General features: G+C 54.0%; 1 protein-coding gene across 1 annotated transcript; it reads right to left on the reverse strand.

The window, feature by feature from the left end:
* Nucleotides 1-842: 842 nt before the first annotated feature.
* ACRALDRAFT_1074229 (uncharacterized protein) lies at nt 843-9,901 on the reverse strand (the record flags this gene model as incomplete). Its single annotated transcript, XM_071018215.1, has 15 exons — nt 9,600-9,901; nt 8,031-9,527; nt 7,629-7,975; nt 7,457-7,571; nt 5,869-7,398; nt 5,647-5,806; nt 5,266-5,555; nt 4,911-5,198; nt 4,459-4,830; nt 4,299-4,385; nt 3,955-4,127; nt 3,220-3,896; nt 1,307-3,152; nt 985-1,237; nt 843-905 (listed from the first exon to the last, which is right to left on the reverse strand). Exons 1-15 carry the CDS (start codon nt 9,651-9,653, stop codon nt 843-845), a joined length of 7,752 nt encoding a protein of 2,583 aa, XP_070878521.1. The 5' UTR covers nt 9,654-9,901.
* Between the last annotated feature and the right edge of the window lie 2,060 nt (nt 9,902-11,961).

Here is an 11,961-nt window from a genome sequence, read left to right on the forward strand (position 1 = left end):
TTTTTCTTCTGGTCAGGCATGCAATCAATTTGGCAGGGACACTAATGCAAAACAAGTGGGTCATTACTCCACAGCAGATGTTCCTTGACCTGTAAGCTTTACACTGTACATAAGCGGCCCAGGCCTCAGCGGGTCCAACAGACGGAGTACCCACGAAGTAGATACCTATGGAGACGGAGTACATTGAGGTATCCACAGAGCTTGGTCTACCGTGGTAACACATCAATTCAACACACGTAATGCCAAGTCGGTTTCTTTCTTTTTTCCTTCCTTTTTCCTTTTTCTCCCTTCTTTTTCTTTTTCCCCTTTCATTCTTGTTATCATTCTTTTTTCTCTTTCCTTTTCTTTCCCCTTTCTGCTCGTTTGTTTTATAAAGCGACAAAAGCAAGAAGCAGGACGAAAAAGAAAGATAGCAAGGACGAAGCCTGGCTATTGGTCAAAGTGACCGGCAATTGGTATGGCTGTACTTGTAATTGGCAGCGAAGGTCCGATGCGTCGTCAACATTGGCCTATAGCAAGACCCTGCTTTAATTATGATCGTACGGGGGGAGTGGACCCCTTCGATGAAGGATCTCGTGGTCTCGTGGAGACGCGGACATCTCCTTTAATGCTGAGTAAGATGGTCAATTCTACTCGGTACAAGAAAATTTCCCATTTTCATTTGGTAAATTCCCTCCCAGTATGTTAGTGGTCGTTTGTTGTTGAGGACCTCGGTATGTGTCTGCTATTTACATTCATATACGAAAAGTCGATTCGTTGCTGCCCCGTACCGTGTCCAGCCGCCAATCCGTGAACGGCGGCTTCGACATGCGTGTAAAACTGTCAGCATGGGGATACACCGCCTACTTTTGGCACTTTCTGGCTAGATAATATGTAATGAGCCTCAGCAAGATGGCGGTGAGCTCCTATATGATAATGAGCTACAGCACAGCTGGTTAGTTCGGTTACGCTTTACAACGAGACCAGTCGAGTTCGAACCCATACCTCAATAAGCTTCTCCGTCAAGGCGAAACATTCCCTGTCTTGCTGCTGAGAAGACTCAAAAGAGCAGGAACGCCACAGTCCGCCGAAGCCCATCTCGTCCAAGATGTCGTCGAGCATCCCCGGCGACTCGAGCGCGGGACTGAGACTGGCGTCGGAGGTGAGGCACTGAAGAAGGACGTGGGCTGCCTGGAGGGACGATGCATTCTGGCAGTGTAAGAGGGTATCCTCCAAGATGGACGCGATTGGACCGCATCTGATGTAAAAAAAAAAATTGGGTTAGCAGTCGCACAAAACAATTACCACGATGGGCGTAAAGACTCACAGGGGAACAACAACTGTCGGCCGTGCCGTTGCTAGAGCAGTAAGCCACTGCAGAGTGCGGACCTGTAGGGCATCCTCGAGGTATTGAAAATCGACGAGTTCCAAAGCCGTATTCAAAAGATGATCCCGGTCCTTGGTGTGTTCTAGATCCAAATCCTGCACCTTCCGGAAGCTAAGACCAGGCCCGATTGTCGCGGGATTGATACCAGCCAGCCAGAGGGCATCCCGTAGTTCTTCGTCATTCGCGGCCCTCGCCTGTATCAGTGACATGTATGGCGACGGCACAATCCTCGGCGAAGGCCTTCCCGCGTCATTTCCCGGGCTATTCACCATCTCCAGAAATGCCGAGAGCACGCGCATGGCGCTTGGCCGCGTTGTCGTATCAACAAGACCGCGTGTTAGGCAGGCACAGACGGCAAAGTGGAAGTTGTCGTGGGTGAAATGGATTCCGTACACTTCGTCCAACGGCAACGCAGCCTCTTCCAACTGGCCTCGGCCCTGAATGAGCAAGCGCGCCATGCTCTCGCCTCTCATGCCGTCCACGGTGCTTATGTTGGTCAGCACTGCCTCGAGGAACTGGGCGCTGCAGTTGAACAGAGCCGGGGGCACGAGGCGGACGAGTGATATGGCCAGCCAGAAAAGCTGAAGGCCATACCTGGACGCCGACGGTAGTTTCGACATCATCTTCGAGAGAGACGTGACAATGGAGATAAACATGTCGATATTCGTCTCGTCCCCCAACCGACCAACGCTATTCCGAAGCGCAACGAGGACCTGATACAGCAAGTCGTCGTCGACCTCTTCTCGAGCCAGGCAGCCCATGACCGCGAAGGCCCTCGGCTGCACGGCCGGGTTGTTCTGGAACGCGGTGCTGGCCACCAGACTCATCCACCGCGACCTCCACGCGTTGGAGATATCGACAGAAGGAGCGCACAGCGTGCACACTTCAAACAGAGACGAAGCCAGAGTCTCCGTCGCCGCGAGAACCGGGCCCGAGTCCTGAGTCGTCGAGATGGATGCGCCGTCTCGAAGGGAAGCGGCAGGAGCAAGGAAGATGTCGCTCCTGGGCTCGCTGAGGAGATCCAGAGTGGAGCGAAGCTTGTTGAGTTTGGATTCATCTAGGGCGAACGAGGTGCATGCGGCGTGGATGGTGTTGACGAGGAGATGATGCACGAGGAGCCTGACGTCAGACGAACCCGTGTTTCCCAGTATGGTGACGACGTGGAAGATTTCCGGCAGGTAGAGCTGCGATTGCACGCCGTTGTCGAAAGATAGCGAGACGCAGAAACGCAGGAGAATGCGTATCTCCGGCCACACCACATTGTCGGGTAAATACTTGGTCGGGCGAAGGGACGTCCGATTAAGCGCCTTTCGAAGCCGGGAGATGATTTTCGCCCGCAGTGTGATGGTGTTGATGCTAGAGATGATGGACGAGAGGCCATCCAGGGCTGCTTCTGTCATGTTGAAATCCAGTGCCGTTTTCATGAGCTCGTCCAGGAAGATTTCCAGGAGCGTTTCATCTCGGAAGACGACCGGCCAAACGACCTGCTCCAGAGTATATGCCAGAAACTGGTCTGTGACGGCAATGTCAATGAGCTTCCTGAATAGGGAAGCAATCTTCTCTTTTGCCTTGTCCCCGTCCGAGTCGCTGGCGAGAACAGCAGTACGTAGTCCCGGCAGCCACGGTGCCATGTACGCGAGGCTCAGCGGTTTTTGTTCGTCGCTGAAGCTCTCCCACCCGACGAAGAATTCGGTGAGGAAGTCATACGTCAGCTGTGGTTCTGACCGCGCCAGCTGCTGGCTGACGCTGACGATGAAACGAGCAGGGTTGACTGGCACGGCGATATCTGGATGACGGGCGCGTTAGCAGTGCGCACTTCTGGCCACCGAGGTCGGGAACGTTGATGCACAAACCTATCATGCACATGAGCTTGGACGCAGCGCTGAATCGAAATGCTTTGCATAATGCGCCGAGTAGATTGTAAGAAGCCAGCCTCAAGACATGATCACTGCTGGATAAGTTGGAAAGAGAGAGGTTGAGCAGGGTCCCTGGGACGTCCTGAGGCCGTATCAGTCTCTCGAACGGCTTCGGCACCCTATTATCCTTGCCATATTTTGCCTTGGCAGCACGTAATGATTGAAGCACGTCCACCATCTTCGGGCTCGTGAAATACATGACGATCCTGCCATTGTCTGCCCGCAGGCCAAAGGCCGAATCGTCCTCGGTTTGGATGGATGTCGGAGCTTCGTCCACCTCTCCGAGCCGGAAGATGTCGTTCACGGTCGTGCTGAGTCTGTATCCCGGAAAAACATCTTGTTTGTTGGTCGTCGTGATCTGGACGAACTGGCTGCCGACTTTGATGACTACCTCGATCTTACCCCTGGACTTGGAAAGTCGAGTGACTGGTTGGAATACATAGCGGGTGTCGGTGACGACGCTGATGGTTTCCTTGGGAAGATGAAGCTGGCTCAGGTGGAAATGCGTCTGGAGATCCTGGAGACTGCCTATCAAGTGATACTCAACGTTCTTAGGGTGGAAGATATTGCTCTCGCTCTTGACCGAGACGCGGAGTATCCTCCGAAAGCATTTCCTGCGACATCTCAGTTGACATGCCTGCCAGGCCGCAAACAGTCGCAGGAATCACTTACCTGAAAGCGCTGTTCATGTTATATACGTAGATTCTGGTCAGATTTCGCGAGAGCTCGACCGGAGTCAGTCGTTCAAGCCTTCTGAGAACGTCATCCTGCGGTTCGTTCTGTCCTTGATAGCATGTTGCATCGATGAGCAAGCCGAATGGCCTATGCCACAACCGGCTTGCAATCTGTTGCGTGGTCAGCATAAGATACAGAAGGGTGTAGGGGATACCTGTTTCCAGGTTGAGACCCATCGTAATGTCCTGGCACGATGTTTCTGCATCCCACACGTGCTGGCGATGGGATTGACCGGGTTTGAGGAGCTACAGGAGTACCAAGCGCCGACAACGCGTACGTACCTTGAGGAAACAGAACAGCAGAGTATCGTAATCGATGCTTTCGGAATCGATATGACGCAGTATGATGCAGATTATGGGCAAAGAGTCCTGTGTTCTTGGGATGAGTCCAAGGTATCGTAGAGGGAATGCAGAGTGGGATCCGGCCCCATGGTTTACTTACCTTGCTTTCGCCTCCGTCATAGACGGGTCTAGCCGCCAGAAGAGATTCCGTACCACGAAAGGCATTCCGCAGCATGAAATCCTGGAACCGCGAATACAACGACGGCGTATTTGCGGATACCTGTGGCCGGTTCCACGTCACTGCCAGCGGGGGAGGTCCAAGATTCGTAATGAGATTCCGGAGCGGCTCCAGGACTGGCGTGCGACCCCGTGAGGACTCTGCGGGAGACCGGACATAGTCCCTTCGCTCTTGCGTGACTAGCTTCTGCCGGACATGATCCCAGTGGTCATACAGGAAGCGGTGGAGGGCGATGCAAGAACCGAAATCGAAACATTCCATGGAGCTTCCATAATCAGAGCTCTCTGGGAGGACCTTGAAAGAAACGGTGTCAATAGAGCACGCAAACAATCATCCCGCGCGTAACGGCAGTCAGCTGGACTTGATGGACATACGGATATCTCCCGCAGGAACGTCGTGACACGAAAGATATGGTGGGAGAGGAAATCGTTCAAGGGAAACATATAAGGTTCTTTTGCCCCAAAAAGCACATTGTTCGCCAGGTTCTGGATGACTTTTGCGATCAGGAGTAAACCTCGGCGGAGCTCCTTGGACGGCGACGTGTCGAGCAATCCCTCTACTTCCGGTGCAACAATAGCCGGGCAGAAAAAGCGGAGGAAAATAAATGCCCCGACGGCAGTGTATTTGGCTTCCGGGAACCTGGGCCGCACCGCAGTCGAAATCTTGGTCCTGGTCAGAAGCCGAGCAGGCTCATCACAGGGTCTGTGAACGGAAAAGGGGGCTACTTACAATGTTGCAGATTTTTCGAAAAGCAGGCGGGATGTTGGCGGACGACGCACAGATTTCATCGATGAAGACTTTGACTACAATCTGCAGCTGGAGTGCGTTCTTTTGAAGTTCGTCTGGTGAGGCGACGCGGGCTGGATCCAACTCGAGTGCCAGGTCTTTCGACGTTAACATCAATCGCTCAACCACTTGCTGAAGAGTAGCCTTGAGGTATGCTTGTCCCTTCCATTTCGCGTAGATCGACAACATCTTGGTGGCAACACATGTGCGGCGTAGGATCTCGGTTTCGTTTTCTAGATTCAGGCCCGCGGAGGCCAAGTTAGCCACGGCTGTGAGACCGGAAAATAAGGAGAAAAAGGAAAAGACGGGGGGCAAGGGACATGCCTGTGTCTTCGATTTCCTGCTTAATGAGGGTCTCGAAAAGATCAAAGGTCTTCCCACGGTGTTCGAAGATGGTGAGCAACGAGACCGACAGTTCATCGACTTCGGTACTCGGACACACGACGCTGACGGCAGCCACCAACGTCATGTCTTTGGTCAAGAGCTGCATGGGCATGGTCAATATACGCCTGAGAACGGCAGGAGGGTTTTAGAACGTTCATATACCTCAAGCAATTCATCGTACTTCTCGCTCACAGCCGAGTCCGTCAGGTTACTGAACTCTGTCCCCTGGACCAGAATATTACAGAGCACCCTCAGGAATGCCGTCCTCATCTCAATGCTCTTGTGGTATCCAATATTGAGGGAGTGTTTAAGGCCCACGTCGATGTTGGCACTCAATATGTTGGACAGAATGGTGATGGCAAGTTCTGATGAAGACTTGGCCTCGTCGCGGCTCGAGATGCCCGGGCCGTGGTCGTTCCTCCCAGCCTCGGCGGGCTCGTGGTTGAGCAATGAGAGGAACCGACTGAAATAAAGGTGGAACATCTTCGATTTCAGCTCGCTCGTGCTGGCGTCAGTCTGGCCTTCTCCCGGCTGCAAGGGCAGACGAAACGTAAGCTCCGCCAGAGATTTCAGGCAAGCCTTGTCTAGATCCTTCTGGACTCGTTGAATCTCGTCGTGGCGGTTAGGGGCGAGAGCATGGCCGTCCGTGTGAGGAGACCAAGGGCGTACAATCCAGCCGAGGATGTATTCCAAGAGATGATTTCGGATGCGGACATCGTCCCTTGGGTTGAGATATTCCTTCCTCTTGTTGACGACTTCGCAAAGCTGGCAGATTTTGATCTTGACCCGTAATGTATTCACGGTATCCGGCATGCCATCCATGAACTTGACAAAGCTCAGCGTCACGGCCCCTAGATGCACTGAAGACGCCGCGCCGAGATGCGACGGACTATCAAGTCGCTCAACCAGGGCTCGCAAGAGTGAGATGGCTTGCTCGGCGAATACAATCTCGGCATCGTGGGTCTGGTCATTCGGTGCCAGAACACCATCGAAAAGGACGTCGAGCTCGGCTTCGAGTGCTTTGAATAGCGGTTGGTACAAAGCCGCGGAGATATCACTGGAAAGGACTTCTCGGGTAGATTCTCTAACCCGAATGTTGGCGCAGCCGAGCAGCTGAATGCTGAGCCTCAGATAGCGGCTGAGAGGGGCCTCTTCGTGACTGTCCGAGGGCTTATCAATCCATTTTAGTCCGCCGAGAGCCGGATCCTCGAGCATGGCAGCCCGGTTTTCTACGCAAATTCCACCGAGGGAGGCGAGAAAACCGGAAATATTCCTCCATTCGGCAAACGTCCTTTCATCGACATCGTTGAGGGGTGCGCTCGAGACCTCGCGTGAGAGATGGAGCCACCGATCAAAGGCATGGGCCCAGGCAGCTAGTATGCCAGCAGTCGGGTGGAGTAAACGTCTCAGAAGACCACGCATTCTCTTTTGGAAGGCGACCAGTCCCGTAAACCGAAATGTGGTGGACCCAAGTTCATCAAAGATTTCCATATTTCGGTACAAGGGGTCCAGCACCTTGGCCGCCTCCGCACGACGCGCCTCTGGCGGGCTCGCTTCGATAGACCTCGCGATCAAGGAGGTGACCATTTGACAAGTCTCAATGTCAGGAGAGCATAATGCGACAAGCAGAGTCGACTCGTATTTGGAAGCAACTGTCACGAGCTCGGGAATGTCGGGAACTTCGGCAAGCTCCTAGCAACTCGAGTCAGATAGTGCCTACAACTGTGGAACAGCAGCAGCGTGCACTTACCGGCAAGCATGAGAACAAGGCAACCCGGGCACTGAGAAATTCGTAAACGTCCCGCACAGCGTCGCTGCCTCCGCCCGACATGACACGATCGCATATGACAGTGAGGACTCGGCAGCTAGATCCTGGTTAGCAAATGGGTCGACTGGGCGAGGGGGAGGGTATCAATGCCCACCTCCGGCTCCAAAATCTAGCCCTGATTGTCCGAGACTTCAATAAGCCTCGAGATTTGAGCTCCTCAACCACCTGCGGCTCCTTGAATAGCCGGCTCGATACTGTCGACGCATGTGTCCTTATTACAGGATTGGGGGATAGGTTCAAGGATAAGAAGGCTTCGAAGGCTTCGGAGCCAGGGTTTCCGTTGGATGCGTTTCCATCGCTTGCATATCTCTCTGCGAGGAGTGACTTGGGGGAAGCATCGAGGAAATCCAAGATCAGGCAGATCAATTTGGTGCCATCGGGGTCACTGTCACGAGCGCCTATCTCAAGTGCTGACGCCTCCAGCGCCTTTCCGGCCGCGAGCTATGACGTGGTCAGCAGCCTCACAGATGAAAGGACTTGATTCAGAAGCACCAACCTTGAGCTGATCTAGCACATACGGTAGCACAGCAGTGAACAGTCTCTCGTATTTCTCCGAATCACGTTGACGGGCCAGGTAACCGCAGCCCTGCACAGCAGTAGCCTTGAATGACTGGGGCGCTGTGGGGCCCAGGCACGATTCCACCAAGGTATCGACACAGCCATCTAGATTCAGTTGCGCCTGGCTGACGAAGGTTGCCGTTAGCAGGTCCTGTCCGAACAGGGCAGTCTCTGCGTTCAGGGGCGAGCGTCGGAAAACAGCGTCCTTGACCTCGTCTTGTATGTCAAGTGCGAAGCTCACGAGGGCAGCGTCGTCTTCCGCATCAAAGTGACGAGCAGCACGCAGTAGGGTGACGAAGGAATAGGCAGCTGCTTCGTTTCTGTTTCTCAGAGCCTTCCTGAGAGTGTCTAGGAAGGATGTTTTCTTGGCCATGCGGTTGCCCGTCGCGTCACGGAGATTGCTGGCAACCTCGAAGACATCGGGGAGTAACAATAGCAGGGTGATCTGTAGAGCGAATGTCATGCCCTTCCTCCTGCCCTGATCCCCCATGGCGTGAGTCATGTCGAAGAGGGTATCAGCGCCGCCATCGAGCCGTTTATGCTGCGTGTGCTGCCGTACAAACTGATGCGGATAGCGATTTATCCAGTTGGTAATCAACACAGGCACCACTGCGGCAATGGTTATCTGATATGGCCGCCGGAAATGCAAGTAGCTGGAGCACAGCTCCTTGAGTATAAAGCCCAACTTTTGCGCATCGACCCAGAAGAAGGCGAGGAGTCTGAGGGCTACCAGCGCGTGCCTGTCCTCTTCGCTAGATACCATGGCCTGCCCGGTCCCATGGTGGGAAGAGCCAGCAGTACGGATATCGTAGATGACATTCTTAAAGTGCTCAAAGGAGTTGTCCCAAGAAGAAGCTGTCAAATATTCGACTATTGTCTTGGCATGGACTTCTAGGGTGGCCGCATGCACTTCTGGGTCGTCTTGAGTGTCCGCTGTAGTGGCAACCGGTAGATTGGTGGACTCGTCGGCAATGAGGCTCGAGAACTGATCGGACCACGTGGTCACTTGATTTGGAATGGCGTTCGGCGACAAGACGAGACTGTCTGGTATAGGGTCCAACAAACATGCGATGATGTTCAGATATCGCGAAACCAGGTCTTCCGCCAGCGGACCAGGGCCCGGTCTCGAGGATTTAGTTCGTGTATCCGAGGAGGATGCGGTTGGCTCAGTCGATCCCTGCGCTTTGACTGCGTCCCAGTGAGTGGTGCAGCAGCTGGCCACTAACGCCAGGACATAGGCTTCTGATAGAACGACGTGCGTCGGGTGCGATGCGTGACTCTTGTGGCTGCGCTCAAGGTCCTCGAGGAGAGCGGCTAGCGATTCCAAGACGGAGGAGATGCTGCTGACACTGATTGCAATGAGGGTCGACCTGGTACCCACGACGATATCGTCCCTTTCGAGCTCGCGGCAGTTGGACCCGGTACGATGAGGAAGCTATCCAAGAGACCACTTTGTCAGCCAGGTATATTGGATCGGATTTCGCCGGAGACCATGTCTTGATCTTACCCTCGCGGCGATTCTATCGACGAGACATCCGACTAGACTAGTGTCGCCCTCCATTGCTTCTGCCCAACGGGAGACTATCAAGCTGGAAGTGCATGACCGACACACGCAATCTTCACCTATCCGCTCGCCTTGAGCAATGTCCTCGAGGTAAGCTAGGCTTTGTGGTACAATTGAGGTCTTGGAAGGGATTTATCTGCCACGGTTTAGGCAGCTAGGCCCGAGGGGTTTTCTGGCGGTCTTGAACCGCAATAATAATGCAAGAAGCAGTATCCCGTGGAAGAGAGTACTTGAAGCTGGAGCCGAACGGAACGTGTCGAAGATGTGAAGCTGGCAAGGTGGGGAGCTGTTCAGAAGAGGGGTGTGTGGCTTGGGCCACTTCATGCGCCACCTTGCTGGTACCTGGAACGAACGTCCGGGTACCATAACGGTCAGGGTCACCGTTGAAAGAATCCGCTGCTAGGTATTCTGCCTGCTCCTTCCGATCTAACGTATTTCCCCATCCTTCACTGTATTGACCCGGTGAAATACCTATTGCGATGACCTGCTACCCCAAAGCCGAGTGGATCTTGGAGGAAGTCATGCGAGAGAGTGGGACACAATCACTACCAGCAGGTATTAGATGGAAAACTACATTGGTCAGACTTGTTCCCGTCAACTGCGATGGTCATCAAGAGCGGCAACTGTGATTCAAGTACCTTCGATGGGAGGAGTCTGGTAGCCTGTGAGGACATCATACATAGGTGGTAGAACTCGAGAACCAAAAACGCCCCCAACTGATTACAGAAATAATACACACATGTCCCCCTTCCCTTTCCGTCCATCCATATTACCTACGATACGAGTGCGGTCTGCCACCCCCCCGATAACTGTCATGTGCGTTCCCGCCTCGGTAGCTTCCATGACCACCTCTAGGTGGATATCCGCCCATACCGCGCTGTTGCCCCGGATGCGATGGTGGTGCGCCGTAGTTATACTCTGGGGGCGGATATGGCCCCCCAAAGTTATTGGCTCGGTGCCCCCCGTTGTAGTGCGCCGGGGGAGGCGGAGGGGGTAGTCCCATACCAAAACCCGGGTGTCCAGGGGGTGGCGGGTGCCAGTGTGATGGAGCCCCGGGCGGCCCCGCGGGATGATTCACGCCGTGAGAATTTCGTGCGGGGTGCGTGTGAGGAGGTAAGGCGTTTGGGTGTTGATAACCGTTTCGCCCCTGGGGAGCGTAGTTGATTGCCCCACGACCACGACCCCGACCCCGACCCCCATGGTTCTGTGACAACGGGACACCGCCCCAACTCCTCCCAGATCGAGACGATTTGTTTCTGAGGGCCTCGATATCCGATCTGTCAAGAACTGGTCTGGGGAGTTTGGTCCCGCGTAACAGCATGGACTTGTGCGGATGCGACGAGTGCGGGATGTCGTAGTAAACACTGGGATCACTCGAGCGTTAGCATGAATTCAAACTGCAAAAAAGTGGCTTTTCGAGGTCTGACTAACCTGATAGATCTGTCATAGTCCAAGTTTGGCATGGCATCGTTGTCAAAGGGATATACCAAAGGGCCGTGTGGTAGGTAGTCGGGGAGTTTCTCCACTTTCCCAGACATGCCATCGCTACTTCGCGGGTTCAGCTTCAGCACAGGCGCACCCTGCTTCTTTGAGTAGAAGCTTGTGGTGATGGCATCGTAGAGTTCGTGGTGGGCGTCTGAGAGGAGAAGAACGTCTCTGCCCCTCTCATTCCGCGCGGCTTCCTCTGGCGATAAGAGGGCATACTTCTTCTCTACCGCCGCCAGAAGCCTCGGCATATCGATGAATGGCAGTAGCGCAACGCCTTGCCATGCCATCTTCTTTCCGTTCAAGTCTATCTCAAACTCTTCGGGATAAAAGTCAATCACTTCACTGTCCTCGTTTGTCATCAGGTCGTGGAAGACGTCGGGAATGGCATGGCGCGACGCAGCCGGCAATACACTCATGAGCTGCTCAAAGGGCTTCGACACTCTCCCTTTTTCAAACTGAATATCCATGCTCCCCAAATTGACAAAGTCGGCAGCAAAAGGTGCGTAGTGGTAGGGGTAGTACCACTCCCATGATGGACAACCCTGGTAGTAATAAAGGAGCACCCAGCATAAGCCTTCTACGTAGGCTCGTGCTACTTTATGCCGAAAGGCAATGTCACTCCGGTCGACATGGAACTTTTGCTCGTAGTATCGATCAGCATACCCTTCTTCCCACAACCGAACGTTGTCGACCGGGGCCTCTTCGGTCGCTGCGGAGGGCGTTCCAGGACTGGATGTATTCGGGGTTGGCGAGCCCGTGCTGTCCGCCAGGGTATCGGCTTTGCGTTTTCCGAGCGCGGATTTTGGCGACTGCGTGG

This window comes from Sodiomyces alcalophilus (assembly GCF_042370955.1).
Source record: "Sodiomyces alcalophilus JCM 7366 unplaced genomic scaffold ACRALscaffold_1, whole genome shotgun sequence".
NCBI lineage: Eukaryota > Fungi > Ascomycota > Sordariomycetes > Glomerellales > Plectosphaerellaceae > Sodiomyces > Sodiomyces alcalophilus.